This window comes from Gouania willdenowi, chromosome 7, assembly GCF_900634775.1.
Source record: "Gouania willdenowi chromosome 7, fGouWil2.1, whole genome shotgun sequence".
Lineage (NCBI taxonomy): Eukaryota > Metazoa > Chordata > Actinopteri > Blenniiformes > Gobiesocidae > Gouania > Gouania willdenowi.
In genome coordinates, this window is record NC_041050.1 from 25,615,276 (window position 1) to 25,642,299 (window position 27,024).

The following is a 27,024-nucleotide window of genomic DNA, read 5'->3' on the forward strand; positions in this document are numbered from 1 at the left end:
AAACACAGGCGGCTGTGGCGGTGACGTGCAGGCCGCTCTCTGTGTCCGGGCCGCGGTGCTTTGGGTTCCGGTCAGGGTGGGGTTGACTCCGTGAAGGTCTGAGTCTTCTAGGTTACGAACAGGATTTACATCGTTTTCGTTGGACATTAATGTTGAGGTTTTTTGACAGATTCCGAAATGGCTCCAGGATGAACTGCAGAAGCTTCTAGAAGCACTGACCTGTGGAGCGGAGCAGCAACTCCTCTCAGCGTGACACGGAAAGCCTTCTTTTTCTAACCCGTAAGTACTGACCCATTAAGCGGTGTAAGGTCGACATTGGAAGGCCGTGTTTGCGGTAGGTGTTACGGAATGTCATGACGCTGAGTTGGAGGTAAACAGCAGTCTGTTTTGTGTCAGCTAGCATATGGCTAATAACGTTAGCTCACCTAGAATGTTGGGTGCGCTGTGCTATGCGGATGTACACTTGTTTTCAACCTGACAGCATTGGTTTCTGTAAAAGTTTAGGGTTTAAAACTCCGTGACGCTGGTAAAGCGTTTTTTTTTTTTTTTTTTATAAATTCACAGGTTTTTTCCTATTTGGAGTTATTATTGCAGATACCCTAAACGTCACTCCGTCTGTGTGAAGCTACGTCACTGGTCCCATTCATGTAATTGGGATACGTCTTGTCGCTTCGTTAAAACGTAAGTTGGGACATTAAACGGACAAGACAGACACATTTAAGAGAAAGGAGTGGAATACTTTTTTCCCTGGAGTTATAAATATTGTTTTTTTTATTGTGCTTTGTTAAAAAAGACTTTTGAGATGTCTATTAACGTATCCTCTTGACCCGAAAGGGAAAAGTGACGTAGTTTAGCCTAGCCGGAGATATCTGCAATGTTCACCGGGACTACCAGGCGAAAGTAAATTGCAGCTGTTTTGTTTTTTGTTGTTGTTTTTTTTTTTTTTTTTTAAATAATGTAATAACGGCTGATGGTGACGGAGTGAGCTGGTGCTCAGCAGCATAATAGAAACCTCAGATTTCTACTGCACTAACACTTTGACTAGCCGTTTGCAGGAACTGGAATGCTATCTGTCGCTCTTCCTGGAGCAGGTATAATGTACTGACTGTTACTGTAAAATGTCCACGTTAAGAAAAGAGATGAAAATTGCGCATTCGTCCGCACATATAGCAGTCTTACTGACAATCAAAGCCCTCTGAGGCGTAAAGCTAACGCACCGATGTAGCCATCCTGCTAACGCATTGTTAGCTTATCTGCTATCTCCTGTCCGGGAGCCCCGAATCCATATTCCAACCCTCAATATAGGAGTTAGCCACGGTGCTCTGGTAACTGTTTTGATTTGTTTACCGTAGATAGTAACTGTTTGATCACAAGTAAAACTCAGTTATCATGGACTGGTTTGTTTAGTTAGCCTGCTAGTTCCAGGCTAGGCTTAGTTTACCATGGGTCCGGGTAAAACCCGGAATTCCGAGCGTATTAAAAATGCATATAATAAAAATTAATAAGCCAGAAAGAAAGTGTAACACTTTGCCAAATTTAACATAAACCTGAAAAACAAAACAGCATTTAAACATTGGGAGTGCAACGATTGGAATATTACCTGTTCACAAAATATTAGTAATATGTTATACATTTGCAGAGGTAAAATGTCTCATTTTTATAGTTTTTGGTTTATATGGGTTAGTATACCAGTACTGTATTTATATGCATATTTATACCCTCGGAATTCCAGCGGAAAAAAATATCATGGTGCTTTTCTACTAATTTTCACCAGTAAAAAAACAAAAACAAAAACTAGAATAAGTAAAATAATAAAAATTCGTAAGTTACAATTATGAATAGTATCATTAAACATGATACGTGATCTTAAACCGTACTGTGTGTGTGTGTGTGTGTGTGTGTGTGTGTGTGTGTGTGTGTGTGTGTGTGTGTGTGTGCGTGTGTTTTTTTTTTTTTTTTGTTTTTTTTTTTTACCTGACACTGTGTTTCACTGACTGATTTGACTGGTTGCTTTGTAATAATTACTGGTCAATGTGATTCCCTTGCCTCTTCGCCCTTAAACATCCTCTCTTTCCTTTGTTGATTCGCAGCCCCCTAAGTGATGTTATTTTTTTCCACCACAGAGTCACACCTGAAGTGAGTGTCCTGCTGCTGTGGTTGTCTCATGTGCAGTGTTCGTTCTCGTGGTCAAATACTAAAGTCATAATACTTTGAGATATTATCTCAAGAATTAAAAAAAAAAAATTATTATTATTTTACTTTTCCTGTTTTTTTACTGGTCAAAATGGGTTTTCATACTTTCCTAACTATAACAGTTATAAATAATTTGAGATTTGCTTGTTATTAAATGCACAGTGGAATATTTTCCTCCTTACCCCTAGGGTTACAGCTACTGGAGGCATGGTGCAGGTATTGTTTATTAGATCAGGCAGTAGTCTATCACAGAGGTAATAATTAAAAAACATTTAGTTAATTTCTCATGTCACAGTGAAGCCCAGTAAGCAGGCTGCTGCGATTTATGTATATAAAGTGAATTTCTTGAAAATAGTTATTCCTGGTCAGCAAAACATGGACTTCTCTCAAGATCCTGTTCATTAAGTGTCTTACAAGTCTAATCATGAATATATTATTTAATAATGATGTGTTATATTGTCATTTTCTTCATCATTGATGGCAATACAGTAATAACTAAAAAAACACTTTCAGGAATAGCTACAGCTACTCAGAAATGCATTGGATCTGATGATAATTTCTCTAGTTTTACGAAATAATATAAATTATAACTTTTTACAACTTTTGAGGTGACAAGATAGACTTTTACTATATTTTTTTAATTCAAGCTTAGATATGACATCTTTCCCATTCTTAGTTCCTGTAGTTTCAGCCTGACAGTTGGGACCTCAGTATTCTTAACGTTTAGACTCCCATGTTGTACTGTGTCTCCAAATGGTTCATTGAGGCCTCGCTTGTGTGTGTGTGTAATTATGTTTGCGTGATAATGTATTAGCCTTCTAACAGCCTGGATAGATATTAGGTAGTTTATCCACTTAAAGAATAGTGAGGATCAGACCGTGATAAATCGCTGATGCTGTGTTAGAATGTATAGGTGAATATTCTGAATAATTTAGTTGCAGAGAGACTGAATAGAAGAAAACAGCATTTTGCTCAATGAACACTGCTCTATGGTACTGCTTTTTGTAGATTTATTGCTGATGATTTGAAGCATAGGAATGGTAGGGCTGCTTGATTATAGAAAAAACAATAATCCCGATTATTTTAGTCATAATTGAAATCACGATTATTCAAACAATTATTTGTCATCCAAAAAGTGACTTATTTTTTGAACAAAGCAATGTAAAATGTATTCCTTAAACATGAATAAAACGTGTACCACCGAATTAAACAACTCAAAGTTAGTATTAATAATTGGTGTGTGCCAAGCTTTATTATTTGTAGATGTCCGAAATTGAAGAAGTTTGTTTTATTTAGCAAATAGTGTATGTAAAATAAAGAATATATTATTTTTAATAATCATATTTTTCTTGATTATGTTATTTTTGTAATCGTTGGGTGTAATAATTTAAATTGTTATTGAATTTTGATTAATTGCACAGCCCTAAGGAATGGGCAGTTGTTCTATATACAACAGAGGCAAAAAGTAGGTCTTCCTCCTTTCACCCTCTATCAGTTCAAACACATGAAATGGAAGGTGAGCTGCTGACTTCACTCCTACAGCTGTTGGCGTCGTCGTGTGTGTGTCCATGTAATAAACAAACTATGAAGGCTGTAACTGTCACCTAAAGACGGACTCTACAGAATGATTGGATCAAGCTAACCCAAAAGTAGAGCTTGTCACAGTCAAACCGGTTCTGCTGTCATTTGATATGTTAGCTGCTGGTTTTGCTTTCACATGAGCAGTAAGGTTGCTGACTCCTTCACTGCCGGATTTCTATTAGCAAACATAACAGGCACTGTCACTCAAACAGGAAGAATAGAGTGAAGTTTGTGAATTTTGTGCTGCTTGCATTTTTTAACATTCTGTGAAAACTGACTATAGTGCTGAAGAATGTAAAGTTGTTGTGCCTCCTTAACAACTTTGAAGGAGAAACTGTTATTGTTAGCCACTGACTGCATTTGACTTTGAAAATGTAGCATAATACAGTCCATATTTGTCTTGTTTTAATTTATCGACTCGGTTCCCCTTCTCTCCGCAGCCCTCCTGATTCTGTTCTGGGAGTGTTCAGACTGGTATCATCGCCAAGATAGCCGGGCCAGATAGGAAGCGTCACAGCTCAGATCCAGACCCCAGCAGCGGCAACGAATCCGGCGACGGGCAGCCTGTTAGCGCCAAGTGTCTGAAGATGGCCAGTAACGGTGGTAGGGAGGCAGTGGGTTGCCGCAGCGGGGCTCAGCACCGAGGAGGCCGGGAAAATAGCTCGGATGTTCCCTCCAATAGCAACAAGAAGAAGCAGAAGGACCGGGCCAATCAGGAGAGTAGGGAGGCCAAGCGGGCGGCGACAGCGGGTGGAGTGCTTGCTGAGGTCAAAAAAGGTAAGCTGCTGATGAATAAACCATTTAACCCCTTTTTAGATTTCATTAAAAAAAACCTTTTCCACCCACAGTTAAAGAGGCCATTCTTAACTAGTTGACTTACAGAGCCTTTAATTTGCCAGGCACTCATGGATCAGATTTATATGAAGTTCATAAGGGAGTTTTTATCCTTGGATAGTGTCACCTGTTAATCTGTAACACATCAATGATATAATTGTGCTGTATTTTGACATGTTTTATTTCCTTTTATAAATTAATGATTGACACAGAGAGACTTTCATTTTGACAGTCACACTATGATCATTAGCAGAAGTTGCGCCTGTGGTGGTATGGCTTCTTCCGCATTTTACCTTAAAATTTAATACATGTGTTTATTCCATAGGCTTCATTTCATCAGAAAAAAAGGAATTAATAAATATTTGATGAAATAGAGAATGGAAAAGGTAATTTGGCTTTTAAGATGCTGTAATCCTTATTTTGTAATGTCTTTTTCTTAAATTATGTTAACTCAATATAATAATTTTTTGTCAATTTTCTTATGCTTTTTTACTGGCTCTCTACTGAATTGATTTTATTTCCCCATTCTGTATTTTTATTGGAGTTTGCTGTGTGTCTGTTCTTGTAAAGCACTTTGGGCTACATGTCCTATGCATGAAAGGTGCTATATAAATGAATAAAGTCGAGTAGCACAGGTCTGCTGAAAGTACAATATTCGTTTCCTCCATCAGACACCTGTAGGAAAGTCCAGCCAGGTGATGTCTCAGCAAGCTTGTTCCTGTGTTTCAGATGTCTTTGTGGACTGGAAGCAGAACGTCAATGAAGTAACAGTCAGACTGCGCTGTGGGGAGGGTGTGCAGAGGGTAGAGGACATCAGCACCACCTTCACTGATACACACTGTCATGTCACTTTTCCAGGTAGGTTGGAGTTGAGCATCCAGAAAAATTAATTGTTTTAAACAATTAAAGACGTTTGTTAATCCCGAGTTTTGTGCATTAAATCTGGCCTTAGATTTTATTTGAAGACCTGTATTAGACTTTTCTATATATAAAAAACCTTTTTCTAAAGCCTTGGGGGAATTCAAAACGGCACAGAACCCAAGCAAGAAAACTTTTAGTACCTTCAAATGAAAAGTTAGCATTTATTTATTTACTGGGTAGTTTTTGAATAAAGTAGATCAGGGAACTGAAACCTGTGGCTCCTTTGCCACTTTTCTTTGGCTCAGCGACCAATCACTGAGTCCATCTGACTATCGAGTTCAATCATCAGGCTTGTTTGTTGTCATTCCGGAGAAGTGATGCACATTCAGTGAGAAATCTCAGCACCAAAAGAGGAGACATCTTGGCTCTATGTCAAAGTTGTGAAGTGAGCAGAAGTATTCATCTTGCATTGATAAAGGATCTTTGGCCCTAAATCTGATTATCCTTCTTATTGTAAATATTTCTTATTGACCGAGTGTTAACCTTAATTAATGATTTCATTTCACGTGTTGTTTGGTAATGTTGCTCTTCATTTTACCTTTCTGAAACATCTGGACTTAAATTTTTTTCCCCCACAGATGAACGTCAGTGGAGCTGCCATTTGCAGGAAGAAATTGAAGCATCATGCAGTAGAGTTCAGTACAAAGAAAAGGGAGGATATTTGCATCTCGTGATGCACAAGAAGATTCCCTTTCACATATGGCCTTCCCTTAAGGTAAGAAAGGGGATTTTGTTTTTGCACATAATTGAATTTTGTTAAAGGATTTGATTAGAAATGGTACCACGGTACGACCAAGTATTTATGTTTTGTATCTGCTGTCTTGGTTTTAGTCAAACAAAAAGGAGAAGGAGGCACCAACCATAGAGACCAAAATTAAGTCAAAGACTTTTTGCTTGGACTCCACGGAGAAAGCTGAGTTGTTGTCAGCGCAGCAGCTCCCTCAACCCCCAGCACACGGTGAGCCAAGACACAGCGGCGGTAGAGGTGAGCAAGGTGGCAAACGCTTTCAGAAAAAGGCAGCAGCTGGCGACAAGGTCACTTCAGAATCTGTCGGTGGCACTGACACCACCAGCAGCAGGTTTGTGAGTACAAAAGGTAACCAGGAGTCCTACACCAAGCCTGAGACCACAGAGGAGAACACGTCAGATCCATCCTCGGCCCCACCTGCAGCAGCTCATATTACAGTTGGTTCCAGAGGTTTGTCAGCCAGTCAGAGCTCTCAGACACAAGGCAAGAATGGAGAAAAAAAATCTGAAGACCTGGAGGGTAAACGGGAAGAGGAACCAGCAGTGGCTGATGTCCATCAAAAGAAACCTCAGGTGAGACAAAGTTTGAAGCCTTGAGCTTTATCTATACTATAATTCAAGGGAGGTCTGTGTGGATGTGTGTGAGTGAGTGAGTGTGTGTGTGGAGCAAATATCTCCCCGACGCGATGCCAGTTCGACCTGAAACTCGCTTGACGGGTTCCAAATACCCCGAGTGTGTGTATCTGTTATTTTGGAGTCATTTGGTCATTTCAAAATGTTTATTTTAATTTTATTTCACTTCTGGACTGCTCCGAAATGAAACCTATTCAACTTTTGACCTCAGGGTGTGAGGGGGCGCTAGCACACCATCTATATCCATTTCACCTCCTCACGCGAGCAAGAGTCAGATAGTTTAGACCGGTGTAATTTGGTGTAGCAAAACGGTCAAAACGTTAATTTTATAATTACGGCTCTCTCGGTTAGAGCGCGGTATTGAGCGTGCTACTTCCGTTTCTGGGTTCATTCGATTACATCACAAACATTCTGATTCTTCAGACCGAGGAATGTAACGTTTCTGTGAGCGGATGGGTCCACTATGATTATTGTTTGTTCTGCGCAACGGTGAGTGTTAATTTATACATTATTCTATGTGCTAACAAAGATGATAGCAGCTACAATCTAAACACACACACGGCTGATGCGCGTGCACGGAGTAGATGGATGAAGACACACGGCTGATGCGCGTGCATGGAGGAGATGGATGTAGACACATGCACACACGGGTGATGCGCGTGCACGGAGTAGATGGATGTAGACACACACGGCTGATGCTCGTGCACGGAGTAGATGGATGTAGACGCACACGGCTGATGCTCGTGCACGGAGTAGATGGATGTAGACACACACGGCTGATGCTCGTGCACGGAGTAGATGGATGTAGACACACACGGCTGATGCGCGTGCACGGAGTAGATGGATGTAGACACACACATACACACACACCAAAATATACTAAATGAGTAAAATAAAACAAAAACCTAAAGAAATGCACAAAACTACACTAAAAAAAGATTATGCACAAATGACGTAAAACAAAAAACTAAACAATATTTATACAGGAAGTACACAAAACAACAACAGAAATGCACAAAAACATACAAAAGGCTCCAAAAACATGCAAAATGACTCCAAAAAACATATATTACAGAAAAATACACCAAACAGCAACAAAAATATGAAAATGACTCAATATACACAAAACTAAATATTTATACAAAAAATACACTAAAATGACAACAGAAATACACAAAACTACATCCAAAAAAAAAAAAAAACACAAAATGAATCCAGAATAACACTACAATGGCATCAACAAACAACAATTAAAACAAAAAATATAAAAATTAGTATAAAAAAAAAAAAAACAACACATTCATCATGCGCATGTCTCATAGAATTAAACCAGGGAAATTGCACACGTTATTTTACTTTGCACCTGAAAATATGCCCCTTAATAATGCTACAGAGTATGTTATTATTATGCCCGTAATTGACAACTCCCCTTAAGCGCCCACTATATGAATGCATACTTCCGACGGGCACTGTACTAGTTCTTGTAAGAACGAGAATCACTGCGGTTTCTCCTCTCATTAGTCATTCACCAAGTATCTTCATGCCACATCAACTCTTTGATTTTTATGGATAAGCTAAAACCAAATGCAATCCTTTTGCAGAGAAGAAGCCGATCTTAGTCTGTGATTGTGGATTTAATGCTGGTATCATCATCTTCACTGTTCCCAGTGTTTAACATTTTTATACTGTTTGAAGAAAGTGGACTTGACCCTCCCCAGACCATCAGGCTGTGCTGTGTGATGTTTTTATAGCCAACCACAAACACATGATGTCTGGACAGAGCTTAAGTGGCAAATCGTTTCTTGTTAGTTTGTAGAGGAGCAGAAAAAGTCTGCAGACAGGTGTGGAATGGAACACATCGACGAAGGCCAGTGTTCAGCTCCAGATAGCACCAGCAGCCTGAAGGAGGGAGAGAACTCCACCTCTGTCCAAAAGCCAGGAGAAATGATAAAATCTGAGGCTGAGAGAACTTTCTCTGAGCAGGAGTCAGAGTTGGATGCTCTACAAACCCAGCATGTTCCAAATGTGACGTCCAGTCCTGAGTGTGAGCAGAGCAGCACAGAGGGGGAGGAGAAACAGGACGAGTCGAAGGAGGAGCCACCTGTGGAAGGGATGCAGCAGGAAGGTTTGTAGAGATGCTACTGGTAATCTTTTGCAATATGATGGTTGGACCAGTACGGTTATGGTATTTGTGCGTTTCCACTGAAGTAGCTCAATAAGTTCTCCAAACCTTTTGTCACCCATCCAGTGGATTACTTGGTCTACTGTTAATTCTAACAATGATGTTGTGCTCCAAGCAGTCCAAAACATTCTTTGAAAGAAAAAGATTAAAAAAAAATAAGACGGATAAGATTGCAATCGTTCGTTTGGCTATGAGTAGAATCACATGGCTCTTCCAGTAAACTTTTAGTTTATCACAGACACCACTCACATGTTTCTCTGGCTATTTTAAAGAAAATGGTATTGTTTTGCTGTCAATGTGAGATTACTACTGATTGAAGACTAGGATTAGTAAGGTTTGGGTATGATTAGCAGATACACTTACATATGTTTTCATAATTAAAGATCCTTTCATGTTATACTCATGTTTCTAAATAGAAGTCTAGCTATGACTTTTTCAGCACAAATGTTTAAATGTCATTGTAAGTGAAACTATCTTGTTATTTTTTACCACTCATTAAAGAAGTAGCTTAATCATGTATTTGATTTTGACACAATTAGATTTTATTACAAGTATATGATATAAGGTATTTGTGTAATTAAATACTCGCTGAAGTGACAACTTCTCAAAATAATGTACTCGGATCAATCATTAAAATAAAGTGCACATCATTTTTAAAATACTGTATTTTATGTTGGTCGTTGCATACCAGAAGGACCAGGCGGGTGGCGCGTTACCTTTTAAGTGTTATTGCACTTATGATTGACAAATATTAACTCCACCTACCTTTTCACAATACTACTTGCAGTGGAAACGCAATACAGATTTTGTTCTGTTCTGTTTGTCTGAACTAAACAGTACTGCTCAGTGAAAATCTAAATTCACACAGAGTGCTTTCTGCATGCCTAAACTATTCAACCACTGGACAAACCTGATACAAATCTTATCAGAGCCACATTTCATTGGAATATTGGAACTGTGTCCAAACTGATTTTCTAACAGTTGTTAAAAAACATTGGATTTTGTTTCTGCTGTCCTGTCGCCCTGTGACTGAATTCATGCTTTTTGTACTGCAGCTCCAGAGCCGATGGTTAATCTGCCTCATGTGAAGAAAGACTCGTATGAGAAGGGGACCGACCTCATGGTGGTTAACGTCTACATGAAAGGCCTTTGCAGGAATAAAGCCCGGGTCCTTTTCAGGGAGCAGGACTTCACTCTCATCTTCCAGACAAGGTAAAGAATGAAGAGGACCAAGTCACGAGCAGTAAGCATTGTTCTGTTTCACCACTTAACCATTGCGTCTCACATCTACAGTGACTCCAACTTTTTACGGCTTCATCCTGACTGCAGCCCAAACACGGTCTTCAAGTGGCAAGTGAAGCTCAGGTAACTGCTGGATTTCTTGCATGTGTTGTTATAAAAACATAGTGTAGGCCTCACAGTAAGAATGATGTAAGAACACTTCTTTGCATCTGTCTACACTTTAGCCAATGTCGATTAACGGAGTGTTTATAGTTGAGATCAAAACTCGTTTTCGAGTGTCAATTTCAGCCTTTTTCAAGCTTTGATTTATAGATCTATGAGGCCTACACTGTCTTTATCAGATAAAATGGTTTTGTCTCCAGCAGCTTTAACATTGCAAACTTGTGAATAGAAAGTTACAAAGGTCTGCGCATCTGTCTGAGCATCTGTCCGCGCGTCTGTCTGCGTTTACACACCAGTTATTCTTCTGTCAGTGCTGATTAGCCACAGCCCACCTTCCTCCTCAAACATAAATCCTGTACATCTCTCCCACTTGTGCTTCAGAAACTTGATCCAGCCTGACCACTGTACCTATGACTTTACCCCATCTCGCGTGGACATCACCCTGAAGAAGAGACACAGCCAGCGTTGGGAGGGGCTTGAGGCCCCAGTCAAACAAGGTCTGCTGCCCAGCTTCTCCTTGGAAACAACATGCAGTTCTTTGAGCTTTTGTGTTGTAACATGTGAGTTTTTTAGAGGGCTGGAACTTTAACTTGTTAATTGCGATTATTAATTACATAAAAATTTAGCAACAAAAAATTATTATTTTTTTTGCACTTCAAATATCGTTTCTCATTTCACGCGTTCCCAGTATACCCACAATACTAATGCACAGACTAAGGGAGAGCCAGAGGAGAAGTTGTTGCTGTGCTTCGTGGGCATTCATCTAAGTTTTAATAAAACACCGGATGGAAAACAAAAGCCGGATCACAAGAGCTCTGTAGCCTCCACTACCATTTTAATGCTAAACATTTTGCGGCTAGCACAGACACTCACAGTGCTAGCTGCAACATGCTCCGAAAAGGCAATGTCTCTAATCCACTTGCAAGATAACTTTGTTCAGAGTCAAAATTAATAAATCCTTGAGTGACAATTGAACAAAGTCACTGGATAAATGATTGTAGTGGACAATCGACCACTCTCAGTGGTAGAGGATGTGAGGCTAGAAGCTGTGCTACAGATGGCATTGTCTGACCCATCCATTGAACTGCTATGTAGAAAGACAATTTCAAACAAAAATGTATCAGCCTCATCAGTTGGTCTGTATATTTCATGCCAACTGTTTTGCAATGTTCAACTTCCACTTCTCTGGAATGTACAGTGCACTAAGTGCTGTTTTTTTATTTTAATGCACAAAAACCACTTTGTTTTAGAAAGTTTACAAAAAATACAGAATAGCATGAATATAGCTTACTTGAATTTAAGTTTCTGCTTTGTGATCAATGCAATCATAATATTTCTTATTCATATTACACATTGTTAGCACTCAGTGATAAAAATAATAAACACTGTTTTGTAGTTTAAGCTCTTTTATGTTTTCATTGATTCCGTCATATACAAAATCCATTTAAATTGGAAAAACGTTGCTTCTCCTGTCAAATATTGTAATGCGATTAGTTAGTTACAAGGTCTTTAATTAGATTTTTTTTTTTTTTTAATCTAGTCCCACTACTAGTTTTTTTTAATTATGAAATTAACAAGCTTTAAAGAAAATGAACAAGAAGACTACAATTTAAAAAAAATCTGAAATATGGATCCAGCCCTGCCAGCAGTGTTCAAAAACTATGTCCATCTTGAGGGTTCTTCTGTGATTCTACTCGGTAGTCGGGAAACAGTTGTAGGAATTTTTCAATGGAAGGAACTAAAGGAATACCCACGAGGGAATCTGACTGTGATTTGTTGGAAATGAGAGACATACTGACATGGAAGCCTCTGACCTTCTTCTGACCACAAGCCCCATTGTCCTTTCTTTAAGGTGCAGTGGGGGGTGCGAAGGTGGCTGTGCCCTCCATTCCTGGCTGCATGGAGAATAGCCAGCCCGGCAGCAGCCAACACAGCCTCCCAGCTAAGGAGGAGCCACCAAGGGCTGGAGAGGAAAAACCTAAGTCCCCCAAGGTTTCACCTCGGGTGGAGGACAGCGTGTCAGCTGCAGTGGTTCCTCGCTCTGTCCCAGAGCATGTTGGCATTACCAAACCAGAGCTTACTGTCACTACGGTTAGTGCAGACCATCAGTGTGTTTTGTTTGAGAACTTGAAAATGTAGAACAGCTCAAAGACGTGAGGTGAAATGAGTATAAGCCTTTTTTTTACATCTCCCTTTGCAGCCTAAGCCAACCTGCATGGTACAACCCATGACCTACTCTCCTCCTGCCAGCAATGAGCACCACGAGGAAGAAGAGGAGAAGAAGGTGTGCCTGCCTGGCTTTACAGGCTTGGTCAACCTCGGTAACACCTGCTTCATGAACAGTGTCATCCAATCCCTGTCCAACACCAGAGAGCTCAGGGATTATTTTCATGGTAAAGAGCCAACTGACCTCTGCATTTAGAAGGCGCATGTTTTTCATTTTGTCTGACTTCCTGTTCAGTCTGATATATCGATATTGTTGCTTTGCGAATGGACTGATATTGTTACAATATCGGCACAGATTATACACACTTCTATCAATATTTTGTAGGATTGAATCGGTGTTAGAAAAGCCTTGATGAAGTGATATTATTCAGAGAACAAAAATGAGAAATGAAGAAAAACTGACATTTTGACCTTAAACATACAAATATTCTACAATAGAATTAAATAAATAATATGAACAAATAAATGAGAAGACGCTGAGTAATAATTTCAATAAATACAAATCATTATAGTTTTGAAAATACCCACTAGTTTAACTTTAAACATAAACATATTATACAATTGAATAGAATAATTAAGCAATATCACACAAAAGGGAGTGCTGTTGTGCTACAATATCAACACTGGTGTGATCCAGTTGTCGGCTGACTATCCAACAATTTTACAAGCACATTTTATTAGTCAACAGTATTGAGCAACAAGAGATTAAGATTTGTTTATATATTATTTATTTACATATATATATTTATATATTTGGCCGAACAAATAAATTCACAACTGGAAGACAAGGCTGTTGCCAGGCAACACACAAACATTTCCTAACTGACAGTTGACTAACAGTTATTAGAACGCATGAGCAGCAGAGAGATAATGTCTGTAAAAAGTCCAAGTGCTGATGTTACTGTAGATTAGCACTCATGGAATTTATCTTGACCAAACAAATTACTTGGTTGGAACTAACTATTGTATAAATGAATTAGAAGACCCTAAAAATAAACTAGGCACCAGCAGACTCCAGTGACTCTGGAAAAAAAGGGCAAGTGGGTCAGAAAATGGATGGATAGATAAAATAAATAATTATTTAATAATTTAAACAAAAACATATTATGTATCGGAGTGCAATTGCTGAGGTTTTTGATGCAGGCCGATATATAATCCGATTCTCTTCTCTTTTTTTGCTGATATTGGATTTTTTTTTTTAACTGTTGGTTAAGGTTTGATTGTTGTTGATGTTCTTGGATCACAGTTAGTCTTTTTCTTCTGGAGCTTGTAGGCGTGGCCAAGTTAAGTAATTTCTTGCCCATTCTTTGCACCAGATCGAGCCTTTGAAGGGGAAATCAACTGTAGCAATCCTTTGGGAACAGGAGGCCGCTTAGCCATTGGCTTTGCTGTGCTGCTCAGGGCCCTTTGGAAAGGGACACACCACGCTTTTCAACCCTCAAAACTCAAGGTCTGTTTGTCCACTTAAAGCTGCAGTATGTGCATTTTTTTTGGTTTAATTTGGTCATAAATCCATAATCTCCTTTTGAGCATGTTGTAATTTAAAGTGTTTTGAGTGGACACAAATTTTACATCTTCTCTTGGCCCTGTATATAAAGTTTAGAAATCCATGAGCGTGATTCGACTTTTAAGCCAATCGAAGATCTTTTTACAAACCGAGTGCTCCATGAACTGTTTTGAGGTGTTACTAATTGCTGCTCGACTAAAGTCGATAAGTGTTCACCTACCATCAATAATAAAAGTACAATAGTGGAAATTTCAGCAGGAGTAGTCTCAATGGGTTACGAAACGGGGAGGGGGAGTGTGGTTGTTTCTATAAAAGTGTCACAATCCTACATACTGCAACTTTAACACCAATTTAACTTCACCACTGTACAAGCAGTTGTCTTTGCATTCTTTTTTATGCTCGACTCTCCCTTTGCAGGCCATTGTGGCCAGCAAAGCTAGCCAGTTCACCGGCTATGCTCAGCATGATGCCCAGGAGTTCATGGCTTTTTTGCTGGATGGACTGCATGAAGACTTGAACCGCATCCAGAACAAACCCTACACCGAGACGGTGGACTCTGACGGACGCCTGGACGATGTAGGTGTTTTATGACCAATCGGCTTCACGGCCATCATTTATCTTGTTTGTTGCAGGGTTTGTTTTAGATTTTTTTAAAACTAAAAACTTCATGATTACTAAAAATGGCTGCAAACACTTGTAATAATGCCAATGTAGTAGGTGTGCTGTTCAAAATATTGAAGGAATGTGAGTGATTCTTTAGAAACTCAAAAGTAAAAGGAAGGAAGCTTGTGTAAAGAGAGCTGTGGCTAGTTGCTCACCAGGCTCAACCAGCCTGGTGAGCAAGAAGCCACAACTGTTTTTGATCCTGTTTTCATTGTATGCAGGTGGTGGCAGAGGAGGCGTGGCAGAGGCACAAGATGAGAAACGACTCTTTCATCGTGGATCTCTTTCAAGGCCAATTTAAATCCAAGCTTGTTTGTCCTTCCTGCTCCAAGGTATTGTTTAAAAAGGCCACTCCTGGAAAAAAAACTTCAACAGAACCAAGAGATTGAAGGTTTAGTGTCTTTTCAAAAGATGATGATTTGTGCCCTTCTTTCTTAGGTGTCTATCACCTTTGATCCCTTCCTATACCTGCCTGTCCCATTGCCTCAGAAGCAAAAGATTCTCTCGGTTTTCTACTTTGCCAAGGAACCTCATAAAAAACCAGTTAAGGTAGGAAACGCCTAAATGTTTCTATCCTATCGTAAAGCGCCCTCCCAGTTAGCGCGTCATGTACAGTAGTCTAAATGTTTCTGTTTGTTCACTACCACTTGTTTCCCAGTTTTTGGTTAGTGTGAGCAAAGAAAACTCCAGCACCGCTGAAGTCCTTGAATCCATCGCAAGAAGCCTGAGGACCAAACCTGAGAACCTCAGGCTGGCTGAGGTGGGAAATTAAAAGTTGTTGCCATTAAATTATGTTAAAGTCCCTCTGTCACCATTTTTCATGTTGATGCAGAATGCAACAACACACGCTATTATGTCCATCTTAGCATTAATTGATTAACTTAAATTTGTATTTTGGTGTTGCTTTTTGCGGGTTGCCGGTCTGATTTTTGGAGGAGGACCATATCATACACAAATGCATGTGTAAATATGTTTGTGTGTGTGTGTATATATATATTCCTTGTCCCATTATCATTCGTTAACCGGCCTTACCTAATTAAACATTCTCTGTCACACCAAAAACAACAGTTTGTTGCTTGAAGAAAAGAACACTAGCAGGGAGCTGCCTACACTGTTAATGCATAAAAACGTGAGATTATACAATATTAATGTATTCAATGATAAACGGGCAGTGCTCTGATCAGCCAGTTTCACTTTATTAAGGCACGGCCATGTTTCTATTCAGGTAGTCCTCTTAAATTTATCATGTACATGTTCCTGCTGATGATGTCAGCTTCACTATATTGTATGTATGGATAAATGAAAGAATTAACTACTTGATCTGTGCAATATGGAGAGCATCTGACACAGGCTTCATCAGCTGACTGTAGATCAGTCCATCAGATGTAAATCTATACCTTTCCTGAAGGATTTCATCAGTAAAGGAAAGGATAGCATTTATCCATTAATAACCTTTCTTTCCTAAATGCAGCTGTTAAATCTGCGCACCAACCAGGATCTTTTAACAATGGGCAGGTCAGTTTACAAGCGAACTGATCGGTTAGGAGGCGGGACTATTTTTACTCGCTCATATCATCTTATCCACTTCACAACCTGGTCCCAGCGGGGTTAGTTCTTCAGCTTAAGTTACCACGGCAATTTAGTCTGGTAAGATGTTAGCCAATGTTGTCGTACAGAGCACACGGAATAAATCCCGGAAGTTGGCAAGATAAGAGGCAATCCAGCTTCCAAGATGTCAAAAAAGGTGACATAGGGACTTCAAGTGTATGTGTGTTTGTAGATGGTGAATAGGGTTTGGTGGGTTTTAAGTTATCCGTGTGCTAAACTGAGATTGAAATCCCACATTCCTTTAGGTTGGGAAGAACCGCTTTCAGCGCATTTTACTGCCATCACATTCTCTGGACACGGTTTCCTCTACAGATATGTTGTTTTGCTTTGAGGTGCTTTCCAAAGATCTCGCCAAGGAGAGAGTGGTTGTGCTCCAAGTAGAGCAGGTAAACAAACTCATTTTGTATTTTTGAATTTTTTTCAGCTCCACCCATCTCTTGTTTACTGGGCTTCATGTTTTTATTTTTTCTCCAGAAACTCCAGGTTCCCAATATTCCCATCTCAAAGTGCGCCTCCTGTCTCAAGCCGCCAGTGTCAGAGGAGGACAAGCTAAAGCGGTGCACTCGGTGCTATAGAGTGGGCTACTGCAATCAGTGAGTGGTGGCACTCTTCCAATCCAGTGCTTGTGTGAAAGTCCTCTTGTGTCAACTGTGGTGTTCTCTCTCCACCAGAGCTTGTCAGAGGACACACTGGCCCAGTCACAAGGGCTTGTGTCGGCCCAATACAGAACATGTGGGGCTGCCTTTCATGCTCAGTGTGCCTGAGTCCCGGCTGTCCTACACTCGTCTCACTCAGCTGCTCGAGGGCTACTCCAGGTACTGTAGCTGTGGTTCCCTTTGGCCCGCTAACTCTTAACTGCACAGTGCTTTGCATCACAGATTTTATGGCCGATTATACAGGGCGTTGATTTCAGTGTTCTGTTGTTCTACTACAATGCACTCGTCTATGGGTCTCTACATACAACAATGCAATGTGCAAAACTTTTCTACCATGTCAAAAGAGTGTTTACAGTGGAGATCAAAACAAACCTTTGAGCAGTGATTTCAACCTTCCACATTTGTTTGAGTTAATTATTTAATTTTTTTTTATTTCTGAGGCCTAAACTGTTTTTATCTGATTAAAAGAAATACTCGTCTCCAGCAGTTTTAGTTTGATAAAGGCTAATATAACTTTAACCTTTCTCTAACTTGTAGGATGATACATTTAATCTTCTTATTGTTTTTTTTTGCGTTGCAGGTTTTCTGTCAATGTGTTCCAGCCTCCTTTCCAGTCAGGAAGGATGTCTCCAGAAGCACTCCAGTCACGCCTTGAGCTGCCACTGATGGCAGATGGTTCTTGCTCAGGGGACGAGGCAGTGGGTGGCAGCACTGCTTCAGGGTCAGTCGATGGACAGCCGGAGAGTCCCACTCCGCTACCTGGATGCCAAGCTACAGCAAGCAATTGCCTCTCCAGCCTACGTACGGGTGATTCAGGCTTCTCAGAGGCCACCTCCCCCACTTCCAGCCGCTCTGTAGATCCTAATGCTGAAAAAGAAACATCTTGTGAGAAGACTGTGCGCCCAGAAGGTACAGATGACAGAGCATTGCTCTTTACATAAGCTGTAATGTATTTAAGTCTCATTCTTTTGGCTTTCTGCAGCTGCAGTCCCAGGCTACCAGCAGCCTAGTGAGTCTGCATCAGTTCGTGGCAGTCAGTTCTGCATTACGCTGTTGGACTCCAGCAATAAGGAACAAAGACTAGAGGACAAAGGTACTTCCCCCATGTCCATCTCCCTCAAAGCTTTTCTCTAAATGTTCATTACACCCTTAATCGCGTGTTGGCAAATGTCTGCTCTCTGTTACTGTTCATGTGCAGAAGATGCTCTGTTGGAGCTTCCCGACAACGTGACGCTGGAGCTGGTGTGGAAGAACAATGAGCGCCTGAAGGAATATGTGCTGGTGAGCTCCAAAGAGCTGGAGTATGAGGAGGATCCTGGTTCTGTGAGTGAGACGGCCCGAGCAGGACACTTCACCCTTGAGCAGTGCCTAAACCTTTTCACCAAGCCCGAGGTGCTGGCACCCGAGGAGGCCTGGTAGGAATCTTTGTCTTTCAAGTATGACTTTGAAGATCTTTGATTGGAACAAGAGTTTTGGTTAATTTTTCAGTTGTGCTATAAAAAAGAGTTAAGGAACATATGTTATTATTATTAAGTTAAAATGTCACAGCACTGACTGATTTTGTGAATTTAATTGTTTATTGTTTTTAGGAAATATGACTTTTGTTGTTTCTCGAGTGTATGAAAACTTTTGTTTTTGGATAAGGAAATTAATAATTTCTATCGAACAGCAATACTTAATAAATCGGAATCGGTACTAAAGTATTGTGATAAATCACATTGAGACAAAGGCAAATCTAGCGTCATGTGCCTGGATTTCTAAAGCTTAAGTACAGGGCCAAGAGAAGGAAATGAGGTCCAGTGTCCACTCTGAACAATTTCAATTACAATATTCTCAAAGGTAATTATGGATTTTTGACCACATGAAGCCAAAAACAAACTTGCATACTGCAGCTTGAATTCAGGGTGTCCCAATCTGTTATTGATTTCTGATACCAGTCCGATACCAGCACAAAAACAACTATCAAATTATATTGGCATCTATAATCTCCGATACAAGCCGTCCATTTGTTGGATTTATTGAAGATATTTCTTTTAATTTATTTTATTCAATTCTAGATAGTTCTTCTGTTTAAGCTTTAAATGTCTGTAAACCATTGGTTAATGGTAAATTGGTCTGTTTAATATCACTTTTCTAACATTCAACACTACAAAATAAGTCATAAAAGTAGGTTTGATTGGGAATTCTAAAAGTTGCCAGATTGTACAGTTTATCGTGTCAAAAGTGGAAAAAGTTGTATCAGGACACGATGACTAGGTAATGTGCCTTTGACTGATGTAGTGACTTTCTAATGACATTCAGGCTTTTTATCGCAGTGGAGGTGAACGATACTGAGTAAAGCCGCTGGCAAAATGAGCTTTAATGAAATCTACTTGTTCTTATCACCTGATTAAATCAAACTTAATTGTGTGACTTAAAAACAATCAGCTATCTACAAATGTACCAATTTAACTTTTTTTTCTTTTTCGAAATATTGCAAATGAAGAGTTTCTAGGTACAATATCTGCTGTGAATGGTTACTGAGTGGGTATGTTGTCTGTGTTCAGGTACTGTCCAAAGTGCCAGCAGCACCGTGAAGCCTCCAAGCAGCTTCTGCTGTGGCGTCTGCCCAACATTCTGATCATCCAGCTCAAACGCTTCTCCTTCAGGAGTTTCATCTGGAGGGATAAGATCAACGACATGGTGGACTTCCCAATCAGGTGAACACACGTTTCAACAAAGAAAGACACAGTGGAGAAGAAACATGTACACATGGAAACAAGTTTGTCACCTCAGCTCCTTCCAATGTTTTGTCTTGTAGAAATTTAGATCTGAGTGACTTCTGCATCGGGCAAAAAGAGGACATGCAGCAGCCTCCTGTATATGACCTGTATGCAGTAATAAACCACTATGGAGGAATGATTGGCGGTCACTATACTGCCTACGCTCGGCTGCCCAGTGACAAGAACAGTCAGCGCAGCGATGTCGGTGAGTCGACATGAGTTTCTTCGACACCACAGTGTAGCACGCTCCATTTCTAACCACGGCATCCTTTGGTCTTCCAGGCTGGCGTCTATTCGATGACAGCACAGTGACGATGGTGGACGAGAGCCAGGTGGTGACGCGCTACGCTTACGTCCTGTTTTTCCGCAGACGAAACTCGCCTGTCGAGAGGCCGCCCCGCATCCACAGGCCTTTGGGTGCGGAGTCATCCAGTGCTGCAGGAGCCTCCGCTAGCCAGGTGAGAACTGCAGCTGCACTAGAAGCTAACGAGAGAATGATCAGTCAGGAACAATTAAGGATTGGCTAATTAGTAGGAGAATCTGTGTTTGGTAATCGAAGAAATTATTTGAACATGTTCAATAAGTTCGCTACAGTGAGGAGCAATCTGTGGAAGACTTGATAACAAATGTTCTATTAGTCTGAGCCCACAATGAACAGATCCATTCTCTGTGATGTGCTGATGTGTTGTTAATTTATTTAAGGTAATGTTAATGACTAAAAGATGAAGAGTCAATGAAACACAGAGAGACATAAAACACTGTCAGTCTGCCTTTTTTACACCAGGCTGGCTAAGTTTGCCTTAGTTATGGCTTGTTGGCTCAATAATCTGTTAGTGTAAATAAGAAAGACGTGAGTTTCCAATTGTGTAATGGTCACAGACTTGACCCGAGTATAGTTGCAGTATTCCAATGTTGAGTGTGGTTGGGCTTTATCTTGCACACATTCCCTATGAGGGAGTGAAGAAAATTGGAAAGTTCTGCCTTTCAAAAACATTTGCGGTGTTGCTATGAAGGCTTAGCCGCTACAAGCCAGTTATACCTGTGGTAACTAGGGCTGCATATCATTTTGTTTAATACTGGTACTGATACCAGCAACATCACTTTTCCTTTGTTTTTTGGATGCCTTTTTTATAAAAATTAATCGTGACTACAGATGGTTGATATTAGCTTTATTTCCTAATATCTGATATGGCAGTATTGTCTAAAATCGGAATTCATGTTAAGCAGATAATTCCCTGTGTTTTCCATTTTCCAAACCTTGTTCTGAAGTGTCTCTTTCAAATGATTTTGAGTGTTGTAAACATGTCCTAGTGCATCTTGCAGCTGTTTTCAACCTTTCATAAATCAGCGCTTCAGATTTTCTTAATTCCAATCATACTATTGGTTAGACCACACCAAATCCCTGAAGCTGACACCAGTTTCCGCCAATCGCAGGCCTCTCATATATGGTGGGAATTGGAGGATTTGGATGAAGTGCCATGCAGACTGTTCCAGACTGCACTATGGGGGAAACGGAATCACAGGAACAGGGATGAGGACGAAGAAGACAGTGGGACAGCAGTGCAACAAAGCAGGATGTCGGAGTATCCTGATGACTATGTGCGATACTTGGTCGTGGGCATGTCTGTGGCTGTGCTGGCTCTCGTCATGAACTTCATTTACCCTCTGCTTTCCAAAGCAATCTGGACCGGAGTTTAGTGACGTATCCACATGGTCCTGATAAAATCCTGCTGTATGTGTACTTGGTCAGTGCACGTCATTAATGCACCGACAACTCTAACTTTGCAGGAATTATCTCACCATCACCAAGTTTGCTTTCAGACTTGTTTTTAGGTCTGATGTAACCTTAAACAGCCTGTCACAATCAGCTTCATGAGCTGTGAAGGTTGCAGAGCTCATTCTGGAGTTTTGATTGATTCTCTTATCAATGAAGGTTTTGTCCTGTAACATCTACAAAAAGAAACCTCGGGCCTCATTAAGAAAACTTTGCGTAGAACTTGTACTGAAAGCACAAGTGCGTCGAAAATATAAAAGTTTGCTCCGGTAATAAAATATTCTGATTATGAAACCGTGCTGAGCTCACCTGCACACGCTTTCTCTTCATAAATCAATGAATTCACTTCATATCTCAGTCTTAACACACATTCTATCTTAAATGGTCAATGTAAAAGACCTCATGAATGGCTTCTGTATCTAAACGAGTTGCTGATTGTTATTTTACGCTCGATCATGGTAGGAAAAACAAGGAAAAGAAATTTCAGGAAGAGGAGTTTGAGTGATGGGCAGAGAAAAACAATTTGATATAATTGGTGGTCCCAGTAGTGCTATCACTGTTAAGTCAAAAACAAGTAAGTGGCGGCACATCATCGCTGCTGTAATCAGCGTGAGCAAAATGGAGCAGGAGTGAAGAAAAGGCGTCTGATGGTGAAGGCCAGGAGGACTTTTTCACTTCCGATACAATACTGATGTTGCTGCCTTAAGAATGGGCTGATTCAGATGTCTATACAATATTCAATTCTATATTCTACAATCAATTTTATAAAATAAAGTAAAATAAATAAATAGCACCATGAAAAATGACCTAATATACAGTGGTGTGAAAAAGTGTTAACTTTTTTACATGTTTTCCACACTTAAATGTTTCAGATCATCAAACAAAAGTAAACACAAAATGCAGTTTTTCAATGAAGGATTTTATTAATGAAAAAGAAAAAAATCCAAAGCTACACGGCCCTGTGTGAAAAAGTGTTTGCCCCCTAAACCTAATAACTGGTTGGACCACTCTTAGTAGAAACTACTGCAATCAAGCGTTTGCAATAACTTGCAATGAGTGTCTTACAACGCTGTGGGGGAATTATGGCCCTCTCATCTTTGCAGAATTGTTGTAATTCAGTCACATTTGAGGGTTTTTGACCATGAACAGCCTTTTTAATGTCATGCCACAGCATCTCAATAGAATTGAGGTCAGGACTTTGACTAGCCCACTCCAAAGTCTTCATTTTGTTTTTCTTCAGCCATTCAGAGGTGGACTTGCTGGTGTGTTTTAGATCATTGTTCTGCTGTAGAACCCAGGATTGAGGTCACGAACACATGGCCGGGCATTCTCCTTAAGGATTTTTTGGTAGACAGCAGAATTCATGCTTTCATTTATCACAAGTCTTCCAGGTCCTGAAGCAGCAAAACACTGCCACCACCTTATTTTACTGTTGGTATGATGTTCTTTTTCTGAAATGCGGTTACTTTTACGCCAGATGTAATGGGATGCAGACCTTCCAAAAAGTTCAACTTTTGTCTTGTCAGTCCACAGAATATTTTCCCAAAAGTCTTGGGGACCATGAAGATGTTTTCTGGCAAAAATGAGACGAGTCTTAATGTTGTTTTTGCTTAGTAGTGATTTTTGTCTTGGAACTCAGCCATGCAGGCCATTTTTGCCCATTCTCTTCTCTCTTTCTTACGGTGGAGTCATGAACACTGACCCCAACTGAGGCAAGTGATGCCTACAGTTCTTTAGATGTTGTTATGGGGTTTTTCGTCACTTCTTGGGGTTATTTTGGTCGGCCGGCCACTCCTGGGAAAGTTCCCCACTGTTCCATGTTTTCGCCATTTGTGGATAATGGCTCTCACTGTGGTTCACTGCAGTCCCAAAGCTTTAGAAATGGCTTTATAACCTTTTCCAGACTGCTAGATTTATATTACTTTTTTCTCATTTATTCCTGAATATCTTTGGATTTCGGCTTGATGTCTATAGCTTTTGAGAATATTTTGGTCGACTTCACTTCGTCAGGTAGGTCCTATTTAAGTGATTTCTAGATTGAGAACAGGTGTGCAGTAATTAAGCCTGGGTGTGGCTACAAAAATTTAACTCGGGTGTGATGAACCACAGTTTTGTTTTAACTGGAGCTGTGGGGCAAACACTTTTTCACACAGGGCCAGGATTTTTTCCCTTCCTCATTAATAAAACCCGTCATTTAAAATTTTTTTTTTTACTAGTGTTATTTTTGACTAATGTTCAAATTTGTTTGATCTGAAACATTTAAGTGTAGAAAACATGCAAAAAAAAAAAGTAAGAAATCAGGAAGGGAGCAAACACTTTTTCACACCACTGTATATCAGAGATTTCAGATGCAGGCCGAGAGTAGCGGAATGATGTCTCAACTTTTTTAGTCACTGTATCTGTGGACTGGCACAGTAGATTGCGCGCCACAGCACATAATGTACAATAAATATCACATTATACTTTCAGCATGACCAAAATAGCTTGGAGCTCATTAATTTTTAATATCCCACACTAACTCCCTCTCCCTTGTACTCCTCCTCCTCACTACAATGTAACAGTGCCCTCTCTTTTTATATCTTTCCCTCTATTTAAGTTTAGTCTACCCTTCCTCGGGAAGGGGCTGGTGATGACCACAACTAAACAACAAACTAAATGTATTTGTTCATGTGCAAGAGTAAAACATGCATAACGGTCGCAAAAAAGATTGCATGACAGTGTTTTTTTTGGGGGGGTTTTATCAGATATCATTGCTGGATTGGGACACTATTAACTATCGCTCTGATATGTGACGCATGAGATGAATCTGACGTCACTTCACAACCTGCGTCGTCATTTCCCCACGTCTCAAAAATGTTGGTGCGCCAGCTTCATGTGTAACGTACCGGTGCGCATTGTCACGCTACATTTATTTTTGTAAAGCACAATCTGCGAGGAAAGTGTCATGCACATCTTTTAGGCTCCAGTTTGTGCATGTGCAACGGTTATAAATGTGTCCCCTGGTTTGCAGCGTCATGCATGTGAGTAATACTGTAAATGTTGTCTGAGGTAAACGCTGCTGTTACCTCTTTAAGGGTTTTGATCTTAAATAGCTCACATCTGGTTGATAAATGTCTGTCACTGTATTTTGTTTATGAGTCGTAACCTCTTGAAACGTTAGATGTATGAAGCGTCTCATATCAAAATCAAAGATTAATTTATTGATGATCTGTAAAGACTTGAAGTGCTTCTTCTGGGCTAGTCAGTCCCAGTGACATGTGCTAATGTTAGCATCTCAGAGAAATGCTGGCTCTGCTACAGAGGCAGTGTTCGTTTGCCTTAACCATCCAAATATTTGTACTTGTAATAACTGTATGCAATGCTAAAATGTCCCAGGTTTAAAGCTCTGCACACTGTATTGTACAAGGGTTGCATTTTAAAACTCTGGATAATGTAGAAGTTTGTCATATTAATCACTGTACACACCAACTGTGCCTGCTTAGCTTTTATTGTGATAGTCAAATGTTTGTCACGTTCGGCTATAGGAGGTTCCTCTCGTGTCCTCACGTCCAGCTGGAGGACACGTCCTAGTGTGAAGACTGTAGTTCCTCAGGAAATAAAGCTCTGTTCTCTTTGTTTTTTGATCGTTTGTTCAGCTCGGATCATTATAGTGTGAAAGTAAAGCTCGCTGAAGCCATTGTTAACACTGTGGGTTTTTTGCAGGCCTCAAGCCAGTCACTTTTTGGGACTGACTTAGATCCTGAAGGACCACCCACACTAACCCCTGAAGTGACCTCTGACCTTTGTGCGGCACCATCCTACAGCAACATGGAGGAAGTGGACTAGTGTGAACAGCAGGAAGGTAAAGGAATGATGCTCATGAGCATCTGAACCTGGGACTACAAAGAGCAGAAACTATCCTGGGGAGGTCTCTGCACTGACTGGTGAAGAAGACTATCAGCACACCTGAGCGCCTGCACAGAACACACCATCGCTGGAATCTCAGTGTTTAACTTCTGCTGAACGAGCTCAGTAGCTGACCTTCCTAACACCAATGCACTTTGAATTAAAGCTGAACGCAGATCAGACCGGTTTCTGAGTTACGACTGTAATATGACAAAATGTTTCTGTTTTGTCATTTTTGGGTTGCTGTGTGTAAATTGTAAGTCTTTTTTTTTTTTTTGGCAGTGTATTTCTTAATCATGCCTTGGAATGGTAGCAATTAATGTAAAGACAGCAGAGTTTTTTTTGTTTGTTTTTTTTTTAATATACTTCAGCATGAGTGCATGCTCATTCCGACCTTTGTTTGGAACATTGCTCTTTGCTTCCCGCTCTGGTAGGTTTGAGTTCAGTTGCTTTCCCCTATAAACGACTCCATATCCACAGCGGAGGTCTGTGAAGGACATGCAGCGCTGGTTACATAGAAAGTATGCAACCCAAGTTTTCATTTCACTTCTGCTAAATCTTTACTTCAGGGTGTTTTGCATCCATTTATTCTGTTGAATATACATTAAATGTGCTGTGCATAAATGTTTGCTGAGACTTAATAATGGACCTGTAGACTTCAATTGAGGTCAAATGATGGACAATTCAAGTGAATCAATGCATCTTTTGAACAATAGGTTTCAGTGCAAATGTATGATTTTTTGCTGGTTTTTGTTTCAGGTGTTCAGTTTTTGAAATTGTGATAAAGCTTTCAAGACGCAACAAAGGACAACTAAGTGAAAAACATTTGATAAAAAGCTCAACTACCTTGTTACTGTTCAAGTTCAATTGAAAAATTATTTTCAGCAAAATCTAAATATGATTCTTGCAGATTAAAATAATTGAGCTGAACTATGGATGTTATGCCATGTGTCATTATTAACTAGGTGCTGCTGTCCTGTAAAACAGGAGGGGAAATGTTTGTGCCTTTTGTCTTTCCAACAAATTTGCTAAGATTACTTTTTCCTCGTGACGTTTTTATCACTAAAAGTATGTCATTGTTTTTCCTTTAAGTGAAATATGCAAAATAAGTTTATTATATTAGAGTTTAGGACACAACCAGTAGAACCAGTGCAGCGTGCCAATCTTTAACGTCACTCTCGTTGTTTACGTTATTATTTCGGGAGGAAGTTATAAGGGTGAAAGGCTGCTTCTGAACCTTGATTTATCTATATATATATATATATATATATATATATATATATATATATATATATATAAGCAATTGAAATCCTCCGGAAATGACTTGCTCGGCTTAATGTCCATGTTCACAAGGTGGCGCTCTTTTTGTGTGCACGCTTGGAAGAAGAATACTAAATATTTGTAATAACTTGGGGGAATTCATGAGACGATTTTAATATAACCTGATC

At 40.0% G+C, this 27,024-nt stretch overlaps 1 protein-coding gene across 9 annotated transcripts; it reads left to right on the top strand.

Moving 5' to 3' along the window:
* Positions 1–26,511, top strand: usp19 (ubiquitin specific peptidase 19). Of its 9 annotated transcripts, XM_028452635.1 has the most exons (27): positions 1–96; positions 170–279; positions 4,215–4,551; positions 5,338–5,466; positions 6,108–6,244; positions 6,361–6,849; positions 8,719–9,034; positions 10,147–10,303; positions 10,385–10,456; positions 10,877–10,992; positions 12,348–12,586; positions 12,696–12,888; positions 14,038–14,171; positions 14,646–14,804; positions 15,113–15,223; positions 15,330–15,440; positions 15,550–15,651; positions 16,745–16,885; positions 16,974–17,092; positions 17,171–17,314; positions 17,736–18,064; positions 18,138–18,248; positions 18,354–18,570; positions 19,702–19,854; positions 19,956–20,122; positions 20,200–20,375; positions 21,352–25,307. In XM_028452635.1, exons 3-27 carry the CDS (start codon positions 4,362–4,364, stop codon positions 21,613–21,615), a joined length of 4,476 nt encoding a protein of 1,491 aa, XP_028308436.1. In that variant the 5' UTR covers positions 1–96; positions 170–279; positions 4,215–4,361; the 3' UTR covers positions 21,616–25,307. The 9 variants fall into 9 exon arrangements, with proteins under 9 accessions (XP_028308436.1, XP_028308444.1, XP_028308441.1 ...); XM_028452643.1 differs by having other exon boundaries at positions 7–279; positions 8,893–9,034; XM_028452640.1 differs by having other exon boundaries at positions 9–279; positions 12,354–12,586.
* Positions 26,512–27,024: the final 513 nt, after the last annotated feature.